The sequence below is a fragment of the Nylanderia fulva genome, unplaced genomic scaffold, assembly GCF_048542155.1.
Source record: "Nylanderia fulva isolate GAGA-0341 unplaced genomic scaffold, ASM4854215v1 Scaffold3, whole genome shotgun sequence".
Lineage (NCBI taxonomy): Eukaryota > Metazoa > Arthropoda > Insecta > Hymenoptera > Formicidae > Nylanderia > Nylanderia fulva.
In genome coordinates, this window is record NW_028190368.1 from 5,851,217 (window position 1) to 5,872,021 (window position 20,805).

The 20,805-nt window shown below is 39.0% G+C and overlaps 1 protein-coding gene across 2 annotated transcripts in view; it reads left to right on the plus strand.

Annotated features, from left to right (window-relative positions):
* Window positions 1–20,805, plus strand: part of dve (SATB1_N and homeodomain domain-containing protein dve) — a 49,951-nt gene that overhangs the window by 23,012 nt on the left and 6,134 nt on the right. For both annotated transcript variants that reach the window (XM_085484284.1, XM_029306105.2), the window contains 2 exons: window positions 19,516–19,658; window positions 19,967–20,269. In XM_085484284.1, coding sequence (XP_085340410.1) covers window positions 19,516–19,658; window positions 19,967–20,269 — 446 coding nt within the window. The remainder of the gene's footprint in view (window positions 1–19,515; window positions 19,659–19,966; window positions 20,270–20,805) is intronic.

The window sequence follows — 20,805 nt, forward strand, 5'->3', positions numbered from 1 at the left end:
CCTCCAGTACCAAAAATGAAATCCTGATCATTGCAACGAAGTGACATCACCGAGAAATGCCGACGCTATTTGGCTACCTCTGTGCTCGGATAGTGTTAGACAAACAATAATAATGTCGGTGATGCTCTCCTAGTCTCTCGGTAAACAACCCTCCGTCTGTCGAAGAATAGTCGCTCTTTTTAAAAGGAGTGTTTATCTCGGGGAAAACATTACATCTCTTAAACAAAGCTATGATGCGAGTCTTATCATCGCGCGCTTAATTATACATGAACGTATTAAATTAATCATAAGGCGAAATATTGCTTGTGAGAAATGATATATTCTGATATAAATATAAAGATAAGCGTTAAAGAAATATATTTTTAAATATGGTGTGTGCGTAGTTGATATATTGGAGAAACAAAATTTGCAGGAAGAAAAAGAGAGAAAGAGAATAGTAATATATAATTAAAATTGTAAACTGTACTTTTTTTCGGCTTATCACGAAAAATGAGACGTGGTGGAAAATGTTGATTCGCCTAATGTACGTTAAAAAGTAAAATCAAAATATTTCATAGCATTTACATTTCGTAATAAATTATTACAATTATATAAAAAAAAAAAAATATATATATATATATATAATTAGAAAACACATGCGTGTGTAAAATATTAATTATTCATGATTTTTCTCTGAATAATGTTTCATATGCGAGCTTTTATCTCGCATAAACATTCATGTTGTCATCTTGTCTCGGAATAAAAATCCTCGATACGGAAGCGCTTAATTATACACGTCGAAAATTTTCCAGACATTTCGCAGCATCTCTCCAGTGTTTTATCATCGATTCCCGTCGACGTTCGCAAAATCACCTCCGTGCGTTGCGCGCTCGCGCGCACTTATGATCTTAAACATTCCACTCTCTTACGAGCTTGCGTCAATCTCGCGTCCAACGGAGGGGCTAGTCAATTACGAATATTCCGAAGATGTTTGACACCCCCGGCGCAACACGTCGTTTCCTTCTCCCCGTCCTTCCCCCGCGTTATGCTCTCCTGGCACGGAGAGGTCACACGATGGCCTTACCCACATTCTCATGGGATATCGTGGGGGAGCAGCCGACAGGGATGATGACCCGCCATCATCCGACAACAGGCGCGAGCGCGAGGATGGGAGAGACGATGAAACCCAGATTCGTAGGCCGGCAAGAGCCCGTTAATGATTTAGAGGGGATATACCTACGAACCGATACCAGGATGGCAGGATTCGGAGGATCCTTCGGGCAGGATTCTATCTCGAGAGAGAGAGAGAGAGAGAGAGAAACGTTGCGTGTCGCGAAATTCTTACCTCATGGGGTCCTGGTGGTAAAACCTCCGCTAAATCTAGACAAATCCGTCGAACGGAAGTGGGGGAACTCGCTAATCTGCAATCTCCTTCTCTCTCGTACGGCGCTCAGAGACCCGATTTCTTTCTCTCGAGAATGTGAATATGCGTGCGATGCAACGCGATGGAAAGATGACGTTATAAATATGAGGATATTGTTTTTTTCCATGATCATTTTATTTTATTTTTTTTTGTATCTTGCTCTATTTGCAAAACAGCGCTACATCATGCAATCCCATAAATTCCCAGGCATTAAAAAAAAAAACAACGCGAGAGAACATGATGTTAATCCGCGATTTCTGCATCGATCATTCCGAGAAGATTATTGCATGTTAAGTGTATACTTCGAAGATCTCAAGTAGCGATTTAAAAACTAGAAAGACTGACGTTAAACTGAAAGAGACACGATTGCGTTAAATTTGTTCATACTGTTGTAATTGACGTGGAGTTTCAAACCCGAGATTCTTAAACATTTTCAACGTTTAATTCCTTCTTGAAAAAAAACTGCGAAAGCGTATATTTCGTCCGCTCGATCAGCGCAATTGGACATTTGGAACCGGAATGATCCTTCGGATGATCCTGCCATTTAGCGGCGAAGAAAGGCGCGAACAGGCTCCGATGCGCCTGTAATCATGAACTCCTGATATGAAAACCCCCTAAACTCCGTCTAAACCCAGGATCAGCGAGGTCCCGCCGATAGTTATCCTGGCGCCGAAGACGCCGACCCGCGACTCGTTCGCGTTTATCCCTATAAGATCCTGGTACAAAAAGCCCTTCAAATTCAACGGAAATCTCGGGAAGCGAGATTCGGGTGATCCCTGTGCGGCGGGCGGATACAAACTTTCGATTCCTTTTATGTTTCCCTGCTGACTTAAGGACTCGAGTATCCTTAGAAAGCTCGCTAGATAATCTCGGTGTCCTTTTCTCCTGTTCCCGTTGCGTATTCAAACGGATCGAGAGAAGGTATTGTACAACATCCCGCGCGTGTATTTTTTCCGAAACTCGAGTCGCGGACGACACCTCCGAAACCTCGAATCGCGGACGACACCTTCGAAACCTCGAGTCGCGGACGACACCTCCGAGGTAAGAAAGAATTCATTAATCAACGAACCCTCGCTCGTCGGGATCACATTTGCGAAACCGGCCTGATCTCGTCTGGTTTCGTCGGCCGACTTTGATCCTCGCGCTTTGACTAATTCTTTCATTCTCTTTGCGAAATAAAAATGAGATAGGAGGGCAAGACCGACTACCGGTTATAAAGTTAATCGACCTTGGTGAAAGTAGCCATTAATTTTTATCGCCGAGCTCCCTTATAAACTCGACGTTAATAGACGCGTGTTTTCTGGAAAGACGTCGCCGTCGTTCGCAAATAAGTCAACTCTTCCTCTCTCTCTCTCTCTCTCTCTCTCTTGAATTAATCCCCCGATCCTGGAGGTGGACGAAATAATCCGAGATTAAAGCTCTCGGCGCGCGAGAGACGGACTCTGCGATGGCGGCGATGAAAGAGAGGCGCGTTCGTATAAGCAAACTCTCGAGGAACGAGAGTAAGAGCGACGGTCCGAGGAGGGAGAGCTCCTTCTCTCTTTTTCCGTCTGCAAAAAAGGACGGAACATGATCTTAATTCCGTCGAATGGGGACCGTCACAAATCTCGATCTTCCTGCTTAGCCGTCATAGCCGCGGCCGAATAAAGGAACAAGGTGGGATTGTACAGGGTAAAGGGGGATAAAAGGGGAGAAGAAAGAGGGATGGGAAATAATTTCACTTGGTCGAACTGGTTAAGATTCATAATTTACGATCTTGGCAATAATCCGCTGCGGGATGGAAAAGAGCGGGAAACGGAGGGATGGAAGCTGGGTGGAAGAGAGGAGGGGAAAAAGTATATGCGAATGAAAAAAGAGAACGGTAGGTAGGACTTATCCTTTGATCCAGGATTTATTTAACTACGGTCCCAGCCTGGGCTTATCCCGGGGGAGGTTTTAACCATCAAGGGGGCACGCTATTGATTTTTAGCTCGAGGGGGATTAAAAGCGCACTTTCGTAACACTATACCGTCGCACACACGGACACCATACACGTGCGCTGTGTATGCGCGCGTGTATATGTATATGCACGAGGATGTGTAATATGTATGATGCGCGATTGTGTCATCGGCGGATGTCCAAATGTGGAGAAAATGCGAGTTGAATTAATTTCGCGCTCTTTTTCGCCGAGAGACTGATTGCGCGCGAGCTCAATCTCGATCGAGTGCGAGATCGACATCGAGATATATCGAACCGAAATCGGCAGCAGCAACTTTTCATCTTTGACGCACGATTCTCGACGCCCCTCTTTCAGCTTCATATATATATATATATATATATACTTGTCATTATTTATCGCATTTAATTCTACGTCGCGCGTTATCGTGCTTAATTCTACATCGCGTTATCGAATCTCCGGACGTAACTTTTTGTTTGCTTAAATAATCCTGCGCACAACGCGAGTTGTAAAATTTTCAGCGTCACGTTTAGGAAAGGTACTCGCGGTATTTGCGAGTTTAAATTTTAACGCTAAACGCGATAGATTTTTATTCGCTATTATATAATATTTCAAGCACCCCGTTATCAAAGATATCGTTTTACGATATAAAAAAATTATTCAATTTCGAAAAATCGAATGCAACAATAAGAGGATATTAGAAATAAAATTATATAAAAAAATACATTTATATATATTTTATTCTATACTTTAGAATCTCTGAAATTTATGCCACCTTTAATACAAAACTAAATTTGAAAAACTGTATTTTGAAGAAATTATTTGTACATATCTCGCATCACTGATAAGGCATTTCTCGATATACGTATATTGTTTCTGAAAACAGCCGTAATATAAGGAGAACGCGACCTGCGAATTCAGTCCACGACCGTGACTCAATCATGTTATCGAAGCCGCGAGGAGTATAATGAAAATGTAATAATCCGGGTGCACGTGCCTTGTCTCTCGGATGCGGATGAGTAATCCGTCGATAAGGGAAAATCTGTTATGCGCCGCGTTTTGCAAGAAACGTCATCCCCTTGTCCATCTTCCTCGTCCGCGCGCGTTGTTATCTGCGGCGTGATTCCTCGCGCGTTGTGCAAAACGAACGAGCACGTTGCAGGGATCAAAGTGCAATGAACGACCGGCGGTTTCTGCAAATCCGAAAGCCAGCGACGAAGACGAAGATACGCGACGAACTATGCGCGCTCACGGGGGTTGATAAAAATTCCCGCGGCTTTTAATAAACCGCGCGCGCGCGCGCGCGAGAGAGAGAGAGAGAGACGCGCGTGAATCGACGAAGAGCCGACGATCGAAGATCGGCTTTGGAGGAAGAATACATCGGTCGGTGGTTATCTTCACGGGTCAGCGCCCACGGCTTGCCGGCTTAATCTGGCGGTCGCGCGATCAAGGAAGAAGACGAAGAAGGAGACAGACGCCGCGGGTCGAGAACGCTTATCTTTATCCGGCGTTCTTTAACGACCATGCGAGTTGAGTGTCACTTACTCTTTCTCTCTGTCGTCGTTTCTTCGATGACTCTAACGAGGATTATCGCGCACATTTTAATCGCCGATGATAATCTATATGCAAGGCATGGATGTCCGTAAAGAGAGGCGAGAGAAATCAGTTAAAAAATTAAGCTTGCTGGAATTTACTTGCATATTTAATATAAAAAAGATGAAAATAACAAAATAATAAATAAAGTAAGAAATAATGGAAAATAAAAAATTATAGCCTGTGACAATCTTTTCTCGCGCGATTTTTTCTAATTTCTTTTTTGGGGAACTGCAATTAAAAAAAAAAAAAAAATACGGCGAATATAATAATGGAAAAAAATGAAGGGGTGTAATTATAATGGAATATGTGAAAAGTAAGATGTTGAGATTCAGAATGCTGCATTTTGTGCCGTACTGTATGGAATATTCACATAAATAAATCTGGAAATCAGGAATGCAACAGCTGGAACGTGTACGCAACTTGTGAGTAATTGAAAGGGCAAGTGGACGTAATATTTACAATGATTTAAGGTTATCTGCTTTAAAGTTTAATTGATGATCACCGTTAGTATGATTTAATATTCCGCATAGACGCTTTTGCCATCGGAGTTAAATCCATCAAATCACTCACATCGCTTCATTAATTTAATAGTATAATAGTGTAATACGCAGTAGAGACAAATAAAACTTTTTAATCGCTAAAAAAATAATACAATATTTAAATTTTCCTAGCCTTTCACTTTCCCCTAAGAACGCGCGACGTATGTACCTATCCGTTTATTTAATCGTCATCGATAATTTTTATTTTACACAATCTCCCGCGCAGCTGACGGACAAATTCTTTGACACAAAAAAAAAAAAAAAAAAAAAAAATTGCCCGCACTTTCAAGTATTTTTTTATCCGCGAGATATCTCTTTATCCCTCCCGTTGTCATTAACGAAATGGCGCGCGACTTAATGCGCGACTCCGCGATCTATATTCGCCGGCGCATTTACGTCTACGTATAATATAATATTTTTGCGCTAAAATACTTTCTAATAATTAAAACGGAAACGTTTCGCGCTTGAAATAACGATCAGGCGCAACCGGCCAAATCGTTAACGGCTAGCCGGGGCTGGTGCGTGCGTCCCTGCGAGCACGAGCTGTGTAAATCGTATTAGGGATTATTGCACGATCAAAAATATCCCCCGTAGGATAATCCCCGAAGATGGCGGCGATGTGTTAGTGGCATTAACTCCGGTGTGTTATATCGCGATGCGTATAGGTATATGGCGATCCCACCGACCTCACCTTTCCCTCTCGCTTCGCCACCCTCGTCACCCTGTCCGTCTCTTTCTCTCTCTCTCTCCCTCTTTATCCTATATGTTACACACGCAGAATCGTGTGTGTGTGTGTGTGTGCGCGCGCGAAATCGTGCGCGCTTGTCCGTCGCGTCGGCCTCCGCGAAAATCCACGCCTCTGCATCCTGCTTTCGATTTATCTTTCTCCTCTTTCAGGCTCGGGACAGGTGATGTCGCCGATGGGAGAGAGAGCTCCCAGACCGGCCGATAATATAATCGTTAAACCGTCTGTATTCCGTCGAAAATGAACGCCGAGAACGCTCTCTGACACGACGGATAATTGAAATTTATTTGTAGCGTCTCGCTGCGCGCCGAGATTTGATTATCATCGGAAAGTGATATAACAATAATATATATATGCGGTTATTATAGGTCGAAATAGTAGATAGCGAGTCGGCCAAATTAAGAGATTTCGCGTTATTATTTTGGAATATAATGCGAAGTTTTTGGTCTCGTTTCTCTCTTTATAGAAATATATCGAATTCGATAATCTGAATTTGATATTAGACGTATTATTAATAAGCAGGTGCATTAAATGTGATTTATGTGCTACGGCATATCGACAATTTCGACGATTCAAAGCAAAACGAAGAGAGTCATTTCTATTATTGAAATAAACTATTATATGGAAATCGTGTTTTTAATTATGCACCACGCCATTAAATTGTTACTTACTATACCATAATTATAACGCGCGGGCAATTATAAACGCGAATCTTATCTTTGCGATGTCGCAATTATTAATCTATATTTCTAATCTTAAAATATCTTAATAAATATTTGCGATAGTTTATTAACACAATTTGAAAATTGAATGAAATCAATTTTGTTAGAAAATAACTGGCTAATTTCGTAACTCATCCCTATATACCGATACCCTTTGATCTAAATAAAGATGGGAGAAGTCGCGACGATCGATGCTTTAAGGATGCATTATCGAGAGATAAGTAAGAAGGGAAGAAAGTTATGCGGCAAAGAGGGAGTCTTCTCGTAAGCCGAATTGTCGAATTGGCTCCCTTTTTAATTATCCCGACGAAGATCACGAGAAGAACGACGAAGCCACGACTCCATTGTGCATTCATAATGGCCGAGAGACGGAGGGCTTTTAATGTTCTAAGGCTCTTATAAATATAAATATAAGGAGAGTGTCTTCTCCGGTGTTGTGCATCGAGGACGACATCGGCTTGTCATAAACGCCGCTGTGTCTCGACTTCGCTGCTGAATGCATTTTTAATAGGATTTGTGAACCGTTGCATCTATGTGTGTATACAACTGTACGCATAGACAAATGCAATGCAACGTGTATATTATTAAGCTAAAGCTGACTAAGATGATTGCAAGGCAAAACTCACCCCTTCGTTCATCTGCATAGAATTTGATTTCGGGAAGATGTTTCCCGTTTTGAGGTAAATTGATATTAATGTTGAGATCTTCGATAAAAAGGTCGTTAAAAAATATTATTTATTGCGCGATGAATTTTTCTCTTTAACCGAAGATTATTTCGCATTTGGCGAAAATCGATTTCAGTCTTCGGTCTTAAAAATAAGCCGAGCATTAAGAAGCAATAAGTAGCACTGGTAAATTGGATTTATGCGAAGCGTACGCCAGCTTGGACTACGCAACTCTTTCCAAGAGACACGTGTCGCAATTCTCGTTCCGTGAAGTCGCTGCGCGCGATTATTGGTATATGATATTGGCAATGACCGCTACTTATCAGCGTATTGTTCGAACATCGAGCGCTAAATTATACCCCGTAATCATCATTAATTATTATTTAATGTTTCGCCGGCGACGATATTGGTACTCCGGGAATCCATTTGTCTTCCGCTAACTTTAACAGCTGCGTAGCAGCCTTTCGTCGTACTCTCTTTTTCAATTCCGCGTATCGCGATATAGAGAGCAGAGCGCATTAATCATTTGCTTTTCGCGCCAGATCGCGAGGCGTGCATGCAAATCCATGAAAAACATTGTCGTTCTTTCGACAGAATTTTATCCTTCGAATAGCTCACGCTACCGCAATAAAACGCTGCTATCCTCAAAAATTGTATAGAACCGCTATCTGGATTCAAAGGACAAGATATTCGGATAATCGATTTTCTTGGATAATCGAATATTTCTTAAAATTAACAAAAAAAAATGATAATTTTCTTTATTCTTTATTTTTTCTGAGCTGCTAATTTATATTATTTAACATAGTTATTTCAGCAAAATTATTGTCTGCATCTTATCTGGAAGTATGTTTAATATTATACATATTGTATCTGGTACATCTTTTTTGTGTAAATTGATATATGGAATTTTCCTTTCTTGATATTATGGATAATAGAAAAATCAACTATGTATTATCTATTATTTACCTATCTTTTTTTCTTATCATTAGCAAGATTATTCAGTTTATGACAGCTATGGCGATAAAATAATATTTATTAATAATTATTGTTATTATAAAATAATTTCTTCATCTTATGTATGAAGAAAAATAAATAATTTGTCTAAGTTAACAAGTCGCTCACATTTTTTTGTAATTTTTAACACTAATATCAATTATAATTATTAATACAAAAAACATCAAAGATGAATCGAATTTTCTAGGAATTGCATGAGACTCGGTGATAGAAACCAACTCGAAAACAGCTCCACCGAGATGTAGAGACGCAATGTAAGACGCGTCTCGACGAGGGCCAGGACAATCCTATTTTTTTCTTATCCAAAATCTCCGTACGCGTAGCGTGTTAAGGGATTAAAAGTCTGCTCTATAGGGTCAGCCGGAGACTTACAAGGCCTAACAAGATTAGCTTAAGACGCCGAGTCCGCATACGCCGAGGATTACACATTATGTATTCACCTGGATGTATTCGAACGCAGATCTAGTTTGAATTCGAATATGTGAGTAAGAAGCGCAAGTCAGTATCGCGCGCGTGTGCGAGTAGTTAACGATCGCGTGGAGGATCCGATACGTTGAGCTCGGTGGTTGTGAATCATTAAGGCTGAGAAAGGGGATTTACGAATCTTCGGATCGCTAAACAAGGTCGGAACGACAGGCGCGGCGGAACATGTCCTATTGAATCTCCGCACTACGATTCAAATTCTGATTGCACGCTCGGTCTTAATAAAAAAAGATTTGCTATATTCAATAATTTCAGAATCATTAAATTTAATTATTTATTATTATAATTAATGATTACAAATATATTTGATAATTTTTAATATCAGAAGAAATAAAGATAGAATCTGTCTGTTTCGATGTTTCTTCTACGATTAAAATTCTGATTGCACGCTCGGTCTTAATAAAAAAAGATTTGCTATATTCAATAATTTAAGAATCATTAAATTTAATTATTTATTATTATAATTAATGATTATAAATATATTTGACAATTTTTAATATCAGGAGAAATAAAGATAGAATCTGTCTGTTTCGATGTTTCTTCTACGATTAAAATTCTGATTGCACGCTCAGTCTTAATAAAAAAAGATTTGCTATATTCAATAATTTGAGAATCATTAAATTTAATTATTTATTATTATAATTAATGATTATAAATATATTTGATAATTTTTAATATCAGAAGAAATAAAGATAGAATCTGTCTGTTTCGATGTTTCTTCTACGATTAAAATTCTGATTGCACGCTCGGTCTTAATAAAAAAAGATTTGCTATATTCAATAATTTAAGAATCATTAAATTTAATTATTTATTATTATAATTAATGATTATAAATATATTTGATAATTTTTAATCAGGAGAATTAATTATCAGGAGAAATAAAGATATAATCTGTCTGTTTCGATGTTTCTTCTCGGCTATGAAATTAAGAATTTACCAAAGTGAGCTAATAATATGGTGATAATCGATAGCACAGAAAATGATATATCCGAGCGTTAATTTATATTAAATAACTCCACTGCCGATGTCGCACACTACTGCCTATGTGCACATAGACTCTTCTCGTTCAGATAAAAGTGCGCGTTAAGAAAAACGCGCGCTATATACTCTTCCCCCTAGTTCTGATCTGTCACGGTTTATCACGCGGGCCGAAACATTTTTCCGTTTCGCCTGGGTCTGACATAATCTCCTCACCAGGCGCGGAAATCGCACGCGACTCTCGCGTCTGAATGTATTGTAATAATAGAGCGCGCATATAGAGCGATCCTATAACAGCGCCGGAAAGAGAGCAGCTCCGAGGGGGAGTCTTATCTTCCCTGGTCGGCTAGAACTCTATTTCGAGGCGAGATACCGCGGGTCTCGCCGCGGCTTTTAATGTCTTTTCTCTCTCCGTGTTTTGATTAAGAGAGCGGAGAAACGTCCGGAAAATGCTCCGCGATCGCGAGAAGGAGGGATACAACGAGAGATACGACGAGAGAGAAAAGATGGGAGGAAGAACGCGCGCTTTGAGTAATTGTCCGCTTGTAACTGTCAGATCGTTAGAAACTGCTTACCTGAGAGAAGGAGAACGAAGATCGAGATAAACTTCCCTCTAAATTCGTGAGCGAGTTTTGTGGATCCGAAGGATTCAATTTTTCCAAAAAAAAAATTTTTTTTTTGAAATTTACGTTTAATTAAAGAGTTTTAATAACAAGAGAGAATATTAATAAATTATCAAAATAAATAATTAATATAAAAAAATAAATATGTACAGTGTTCCAAGAAACTGTTAACGTCATCGACGCACATCAGCACGAATTATATCTTCGTTCTAATTAATATTGTCGCGTTCAGATATAGCGTGAATAATTAGACTTTAAGTGACCGCGAATCGGTCGATATTGTATTTTTCTCCGAAAGGATTGCGAGTTAACGTCGTCGAATTTCACGCGCGATCTTCGTGGCCGGGGTCGAAGAAGTAGAAGCAAGAATTTCCTTAGTCGGATACCGCAGATATCGGGCGAAGATGGTAGGAGTAAGTGGTGGTTTTGGCAAGGGGATGTTCTGATGCGATTTCACGCTGGATTTGCCTAAGATCTCCGCTAAGGAGCCCTTTAACCCTCCCCTTTTACCCTACCCAAGACTTTACCCTTCTATCACGAATCCTCTTGCTCTAGTGGCTGCCGTTCCTCTGCCCCTCCTACTGTCGCTTCCTCACTTCGATCTTAGTCACTCCCTGGGAAACCCCGGAAGATTACGTACCTTAGCACAATGTCGCTAAAACGCCGTTATTGTTTAAAAGAACCGTCCCGACACTGCGTTTCAATTAACTCCTACACACTCTCGGATCTGCCAAATACTCTGAGATGTCATCTGGAGTGTTGGAGGAGACCGCGTATAACACAAGTGGTTTCTCTTCGTTTTATCGCTCATTTTGATTTACTCTATAAGCGCATAAAAAAGACATAATCTCTCGATCAATTAAATCACATTTAACTGACGTTGAGGGAAAGAAGCCGTAAACACGGAGCTGTTTAACGTCTACGATTCCAACTCGTTAAACGTTTCATTATCAGATCGTCACGAAGAATGCAAGTCACCCACGGAGAGAGTCCTATTTACTCATATAATCCTACGTGCTGGCGCGAACTTGTTTGATCTCACATCTCGACTCGTTCCCGACCGAGCGAGTCGATCCAGCTAAATATTTCAGATCGGGCAGAGCGCGGGATAGCCAAATCCGTTAGTATTCCTCGGCCAATGGGAATTCGGGTTTTGCTTGAGACCCTCGTGGATTAGACGGCGCCGGGGCCGCGCATATCCGTGTTTTAAGGACCGCGTTGTGCACGCGCGGATCTGCCCGGTGTCTTAGTGTCGGCCCCATTCCACGTGTATGCAAACCCTCACGGCTTAAGCTAAGGCTAAGGCCGAGGCTCTCCCCCGGGATTACTATGTCATTCTGCAGGACTCCTCCAGTCGCCGGAAGGATCAGCTCTCTTCCTTCTGAGGATTTCGCGCAGGAGACTCCGTCCTGTTCCTAAATCAGCTTGTCAGGCCGAGTCATTGCGCGAGCCAGTTTCGTTCTTATTTCATTCGCGCGATTATCATCGTCGTGCTTGAGTATGACAGGATGTTACCGAACGATACCCGAAAAAAAAAAAAAAAAGAAGCAAGCGTCGTTTTATATCGCGTGTTTATTTTTATCCATTTTATCAGAAATTATCGTGTAAAGGATAATCATGTACCGTGTATTATACAATATGTGTACAAATTATTCGTTGGATTAAATCATTGCTCGAAAGAGATAATATTCGCAATCTTAGTATTATTGCAGTAGACGATTGATAAAACTTTGACAGATTATCAAACTTTTTTAATTGATAAGAGAGAGATCTATGTTTTTATATATTTTTGCATGATTTATCTGTGAATTTTATTAACTAATATTATGATTACATTGATGAAAATATGGATAAAAATGTTCACACTTTAAACGGTGCAAAATTCAATGATCTATTTTTGAGGAAAATTCATGATGACATGAAGAAGGATTGCGATATTATTTCGCTCTCCTTCTTTTTATTTCTCTCTCTCTCTCTCTTTCATATCGTATCATCTGATTTGTATGTTTACCGAAATAAGTATGTATATAAGTATATAAATTATGAGAGATAATATATCTCGTATAAGAGTCGCACTAGAGTGATACGAGTTCTTAGGCTCGCTGCAATAAATATGCTAATACAAAGCCTAGGTATCTCCCGATTCTGGCGCGTTAATATTCGCAAGAAGATCGCGGCGCTCTTCGGAAAGACGACGCTCGCGTTCCTCCTATCACCGCGAGCTTCCGCTCGGAAAACTTTTCAGAATGACAGGCGGTTACGCGCGGTCCCGGTGGCGATAAGAAGTTTCTAGATATTACTCTTCAGAATCCGAGGAATAATCCGTCTATCGCGCGACGGTAATAGACGACCGGAACCTGTCCTTGGTGCCACCTAAATCATCTCCCAATGAGTTGGCGCTCACAATAACTCGTTACCGAAAATCCAAATTAAGCTCCTTAGCCGAGAAATTTACGAGACGTTCGCCCTCTTTAGGGGCGGAGGGGGAGGAGGAGAAGGGGGCCACCCCTTTCGTCCTGCGCGAGAGGCGCAGTTTACCGAAGTAATTTTAATCTTCCGCACACGCGAAACACACGCGCGTGTGTGAGCGCGCGCGTGCAAGTTGATCACGCGTGTGCGTGCGAATAGACGCGTCACGCACGTGCGAAGGGCGCAGACACGAAACGCACCGGTGAAGTATCGGAGAACTACACCCTTCTCTCTTATTCTCCGCGTTGTATAAGAGCTTACCCTCTAAGCATCTTAGAGCAAGTTTTCACCCTTGCTTCCCGGGAGCAACCTTCGTACGTTTTGCCGTCGAACCAGCGATTTCGCCGATTGCGCCTGTCCGCGAAGGAATCAGTCGAATTTGTTTTCGGAGAATAGAGATGTCTATTTGATTTTTTATCTCGAGAGTGACCTTTTAATTATTCTTGGATATCGGTGAAAAAATTAAGAATATTATGATGATGCAAATAAACATTTTTTTTATTACACTGAAAAAAAATTTATTTGCTTTGAATAACTATTTATTTCAATACTGCCTAAATTATTTATTTCAAACTAATAATATTGATTTGATGTGAAAAATATTTATTTGATGTAAGAGAATCCTTTTCAAAACAGGTAAATATTTATTTGTTTCAAATAAATGATTTATTATTAAGCAATATTCAATTCAAATAAATATTTATTAATTTAATAATTTTTCTCAGTGCAGCGAAACTATGTAATTGTAGCTAATTAATTTCAAAAACATGGAAAAGGATTTTATTTCATATGTAATTAGAACAACGCTGAAATAAGTGGAAATTTGACTAAACTATACTCGTTCTCACGCATTATCTCGATATGTCAGTTCGCTCAAAGACGAGAAATATTATTAAAATACGTCGTTACATGATCTGGTCTCTCTCTCTCTGAATCGGTTAGCACTTAGATTTAGAAGGTTTCGTTGCGTGGCCGGTGATCTTATAAGCTGCGCTAGTCGGATAGTTATCCCATTATATCTTATCCGATATTTTCGACGGACGTAAGCCTAACGGCATCGAAAGAGCTTAAATCGCACGCGAGCTTACGGCCTTTGCATATACATGTCACTATCGGATCCTAACTTCGATAAAAGGGGGGGTTTCTGCAAAATTATTTAATTAACATTTTTTATTCCAATATATTTGCTTAGCTTATACTCCAGAATCAACGACAAATTTTTTTTAATTTGCAAAGAGGCTTGAACCCTTCTCTCCCTCAGGATCCGCTAATAATACACATATATGCGTCATGTGCTCGACGACCAGAGATGCTGAAAGCTACTGGACGGTATTATTAATCGATCGGTCATCGAATATATATCGAGAGTATCTTTCAATTTCTTACATTAATGAGACGAACATTAATGAGCGCGAAATTTCAGCAAACATATTTCGGCGTAGTAAGAAAAAAAGCGTCGAATGACTGGAATGTAAACATATTAACTCGTTAACGAGAGGAAAATAGAAGTGACACGGAAGGGACCGAAGAGAAGGGGAGAGTGGTCGCAGATAAAGACTTCGAAAGAGCCGCTTATCTGTAAAGACCGACATCCGCCGGATCAGCCTCAGATATCAAACCCACCCACACTTTCCTTTTGGCGCGCTTAGACTAAGTTCCGAGGACGGAAGTAGCCGACTTCCAGGGATCGCGAATCCGTCGCAACTGGACCTGAATATCCCAGAGAAGCCGCGTGGTCCCAATTTATTTCCCACAAAAGTGCAAATTGTCTTTCTCAGACGCATGCAAATCAGTGAGTCAATAACAAAAAAAAAAATAACATCGTTCAGATTTGAACGTGGCTTCGCGGTCTGATTCGATTTCGAGAGATTAAGCCTTGAGTCGTCTTGGATTATTGAGTCATCAAGACGAAGGAGAAACCTTTAGAACTAAGGGGACGAGCTCACAATTTACTTTCAGCTACGTAATCAATTGATCGTAATTTCAAGATTTTGAAGAAGACTCTTCACGGCATTTTTATACATCGTTCTTAGCTCACTTATTCCGCTTAACTCGCTTTAGAGTGTCCAAAATGTCCAAGTGTTTGAACGGCGCTGTCTCTTCTTAATATCTGAAATCTCGACTTCATTTTGCCTCACCGAGAAATGAAATTCATTTTATTCCTCCCTTCTGCTTAATCGCATTCGAGCGCACACCAATGATACAGCGACGGAAACGTCATTGTCGATGAATCTAAATGGCGCGCGCTTTTCCCGCCAGTGATTTAGAAAGATCCTCGGTAATCTCGGAGCAGCACGGGTAATCATTTCGCCCGCAGAGTGAACGAGGGTCGAGGAAGACGCGGAAAGAAATATTCTTTGGCCGCGGCCCCTTCGAATCGCGTTTTCCGCACTGAACGTAGCAGCTATTATCGCGACGGTGCGGAACGGGCGATACGACGGGGTGTCGAAAAATATGTTCCAACTTTTTATCTTGTATCTGCACCACCGCTTCGCTGGTGAAACTGGGCTCTGTTAATTTGCGAAGTCGCGAGAAAGCGCAGTAGTAAAACGTCACTGAACCCGATGTATTCGAAAACGGACAATTTTATGAGAGGAACAAATTTATATTTAACGCCCTTAAGTGTCCAATCGGAAATGATTTTCTTCTGGATTATAATATGCCTTCAATATATTTTGTAATATTTCCGTGCTGGATTTTAATTCTAATGAATTGTGTATTTCTTCACATAGCTAAGTTGATTTGTGAAATACTGTTTATATAGTATATAATTTTATATTTATATTGTTTATTTGCGATATAGATTTATATCATCTTATGTAAAATAATTTTATTAAAGTTCTTTTAGATTGCATTATATATTTTTCACGCGTTTCTAATTTATTCAATAAATTTAAAGATAATTTTTCTTTAGCAAAAATATGATTAAAGGATTATTATTTGAATATTGAATGACTGTTATATTATGTGAGTGTGTGACATAGATTGAATCAAGATTAAATGAATATTGCCGCTGGAAGATTTAACAATACGAGAAATCGCTAACACGAGAAATGCAAGATGAAAACGTCGCAAATGAAAAAGAGCCATCGAGAGAAACTGATTTTGCTTCTTCAAGGGTTGCTCTTTGGATGAATCTTATCTTTCGACGAGAGCTGTCAAAGACGAAGTAGCATGACGCTTCCGTCGTGCGGGGAGATAACCGGAAGCCCGATAGGACCTGCACCAGAAATGAGAAATGTCTTTACTTGCAGAGATTAAAGATTTCGCGGATGAGTGGTTGCCTCTTTTATTTCTTCGTTTACGTTTACTATGATAAACTTACATCTAGCAATGTTTAATGGCATTCATTCATTGTTATTAATTAATCGAAAATTTCAATTCATTTTTTACCTCCAAAAACCAATTTTCAATTAGTGTTACTCTCCAATCTAAAATAAATTTCTAAAAAGTATAGATGGACACTTTTGTGACACGCGAGAGAAAGTGTTGCCTCTTTCATTTCTTCGTTTACGTTTACTATGATAAACTTACATCTAGCAATATTTAATGTCATTCATTCATTGTTATTAATTAATCGAAAATTTCAATTCATTTTTTACTTCCAAAAACCAATTTTAACCCTCAAATTTTCACAATTAGTGTCACTCTCCAATCTAAAATAAATTTCTAAAAAGTATAGATGGACACTTTTGTGACACGCGAGAAAAAGTGTTGCCTCTTTCATTTCTTCGTTTACGTTTACTATGATAAACTTACATCTAGCAATATTTAATGTCAAATTCAATTTGGCACCCTCAAAAATTTCAATTAGTGTTACTCTCCAATCTAAAACAAATTTCTAAAAAATATAGATGGACACTTTTGTGACACGCGAGAGAAGTGTTGCCTCTTTTATTTCTTAGTCTACGTTTACTATGATAAACTTACATCTAGCAATATTTAATGTCATTCATTCATTGTTATTAATTAATCGAAAATTTCAATTCATTTTTTACCTCCAAAAACCAATTTCAACCCTCAAATTTTCACAATTAGTGTCACTCTCCAATCTAAAATAAATTTCTAAAAAGTATAGATGAACACTTTTGTGACACGCGAGAAAAAGTGTTGCCTCTTTCATTTCTTCGTTTACGTTTACTATGATAACTTACATCTAGCAATATTTAATGTCATTCATTCATTGTTATTAATTAATCGAAAATTTCAATTCATTTTTTACTTCCAAAAACCAATTTTAACCCTCAAATTTTCACAATTAGTGTCACTCTCCAATCTAAAACAAATTTCTAAAAAGTATAGATGGACACTTTTGTGACACGCGAGAAAAAGTGTTGCCTCTTTCATTTCTTCGTTTACGTTTACTATGATAAACTTACATCTAGCAATATTTAATGTCATTCATTCATTGTTATTAATTAATCGAAAATTTCAATTCATTTTTTACCTCCAAAAACCAATTTCAACCCTCAAATTTTCACAATTAGTGTCACTCTCCAATCTAAAATAAATTTCTAAAAAGTATAGATGGACACTTTTGTGACACGCGAGAGAAAGTGTATCGCAAATTCACGTCGAGACGACGATGCGTCGGTAATAAACAGAGAGCGCGTAATACGATGTGTCCCCGCGATTAAATCCTATGGCGTAAAAGCCCACCTTAAACCAGCTGATCCCGGTACAAAGACGACGCAAGGACGGGGCGCCTTAATGAAAACTATACGTCCCTAGATTAAGGTGGACGCCGGTCAGCCTTCGGACCCGCCAGATACGACCTGTCTTATGCAGCGTAGGGAGAGCGGGCGCTCTATGATGTCCGGCGTATTAGATGGAAGTTTTGGCCATTAATACCTAATATCATGCCGCGCCGGCAGTAAATCCTTTGTTGGTCATCTTTGACGGGGACTTAACGCCTTGCATCAAGAGACGTTCGACCGTATCAATCCGGGTACAATCCAATATTGCATCTTGATTAGCTCATTATACTCGTGCACTTTTAGTATTAATATTTATATTCACAAATTAATTTAATAAATCAGAAGTCTATCGTATTTTTTTCGACAAATTTTGGGTTAATTTCTAGCGATAATTAAAAATATAAAATTTTTGTTCAAATATTAAATTTGTAATATTAAGCGGCAAATTAAACTTATTAATTTCGTTTGAAATTATTTAACTATAGCGAGATCTGAAATTTATACAATTTATCATTGAAGTTCTAATCTGAAAGATGCTGCGATAGTAACTGCCACATTAGCATTTCACACTTCTCACCGATGAATTATTCAACTTTTTTTCATTATGGGTGCATTTTTAGTATAAATTTAAACAGTGTATACCGAGCAATGAAAGATGAGAAACAGAATATGCATCGAAAATTTGACAGTACCTTTACGACGAATAAGTATAGCACTATATAGCCAATGGAGAATTGTGTGGGTGAAACTTTCCCCTTCTCTTCTTCTCCTTTCCACTCTTTCTTTTAAACATCCCTCTCTCTCTCTCTCTTTCTCCTTCCCATTCTCTTCCTTCTCGCACTCCATTTCCTCGGTTTCGCAGAACTCTGGGATTATGACCTCGAGTGGGATAGACTCCCGGACTTAAGTCAGGGTTACACAAGGATCGCAGCTATTGTGCCATCGCGCAGGTCCCATTGTCTCGGGATAGACGAGTGGATCTGCATATGCTTAGCACCAGAGTTAAACTCCTCTCTCTCTCTCTATCTCTCCTTCTCTCCAACCGCGTCTTTCTCTTGCTCGCTCTCTCTCTCTCTCTCTTCTCTCGGCGATCTTCAGTACGCGCCCCGCGAATCATCCTGCTCCTCAAATTTGGATGCTGGAACGCCAAAGACTCTATACCTATTGTCAGCCGGATGTACAGAAATAGTACTTCAGTCGAAGCTACCAGACGATTTAAGGCATTCACAGACTGAGCTTCCGTGAAGATATCTTCGGTTTTCCGAATCGAATTAATTTGATCCGCTAACAAGGCTCGTATAATAATATTCCATAGAGATCTTTAAACTTGATCTAGAAGTTAAGTAATAATCGTTAGAAAATTTAGAGAAGATGTAGGAAACGTTGATATATGTATTAATATTATAATTGCATTATCTCGTAAATTGTGCAATTATATATGAAAAATCATATATTTTTTTATTTAATTAAAATTCCAAATGTAATCATAAAAATCTAATTAAGAGCATTACACACATGATTAAGTCACATTCATAAAATGATGCAATTGTTAGCTAATTTGTTACTCATAGTAAATTTATCATTCTATTGTCTCTCGTAATAAGAGGATTGTCGTTGCTTTACGTAAACTCCTTTGTTTGTTGCAGCGAAAAATCTGCCGGTTCATTGTGTAGTGGAGACGATTCACAATATCGTGGAAAGTCATGTGAGCAACAGTCGCGAAAAATGGCGAAGTCCTCAAGTCGAGACAGACTCTTACGTTATCATTCCAGTAGCTATGCCCTTTCAGGTAAGAATTATTTTCTCTTATATACATATATTATAATATAATTATTGTTAAAACTGAGACATTTATTCTGACATTTATTTTGTTGTTTTATGAAATTAAATGTTTACGATAAAAATAAAAAAAAACTTACGATATTTAAATAATACAACAATAACTAAGTGTGGAATTATAAATTAAAAAATTTTAAAATAAATTATATTTTTTTTTTTTACATAGAGATATTTCTTATAGATTTAAACGATTATAAAAATAGAAAATATAATTACTAAAAACTCACTCTCTCTCTCTCTATGATTTTTTGTCGACAGGATTTGGTGGGCGAGGCTCTTGTTCGTTTAGGCTATTCCAGCGATCTGATACCGAGTGCCAGAGGCAGCATCGTTATACGAAACTGGAAACCCTTGCCGATGGAAAAAGTCGCCGATGGCCCGTTATTAACAGTAGGAGACATCCTGGCTGAATTGACATCGGTGGCGACCCTGAAGATTCAGGTGTACAGATCAAGACCGCCACCTCCCAGCCCGGCTGCTGAAGTGCGAAATAAACTGCTGAGGTTGTTACTGTTGCACAGCCATACGCTTCTCGTCTCCGCAGGATGTCCCTTGGACGAGGTATGAATTTTTTATTTTCGTCTTTTATAATATTTTTTGTTTCCGTTTTTTATAACGTACGTATCGATTTAAAGAAAAAGAAGTACATATTTTTTCGCACATTTCATTAATTTATTTATGTACTGTCGTATAATATTTGTAATGGATGCACTAGAAGGATGCAAAGCTGTTTCAACATTCTTTACACAAATATAAGTCTTCGTCTGAATACATATAATTGACTACCAATCTAACAAAAATCTTGAAGTAAATCATTCTTAATTTTTAAATGACAGCAATATAAACATTATGTCTTCTTTATCTTGTTCTATGTCTTGATGTTATTAGAAGCGAAAGTACGGCAGCGAAAATAAGAAGAGAAAAAAAATACGTAAGCTGTGTATAAAGGCGCGTTTATTTGAAGAACGAGGTTAAATAACCGCGCACCGAGAGAATTTAAGGGCCATTCAAGGCGAGATCGGAGCAGGGAATATTCGTAGTAAGACGACCGCTTAAAAATGTATAAAATGTAAATCTAGCCCAGAGAGTGTTTGTCG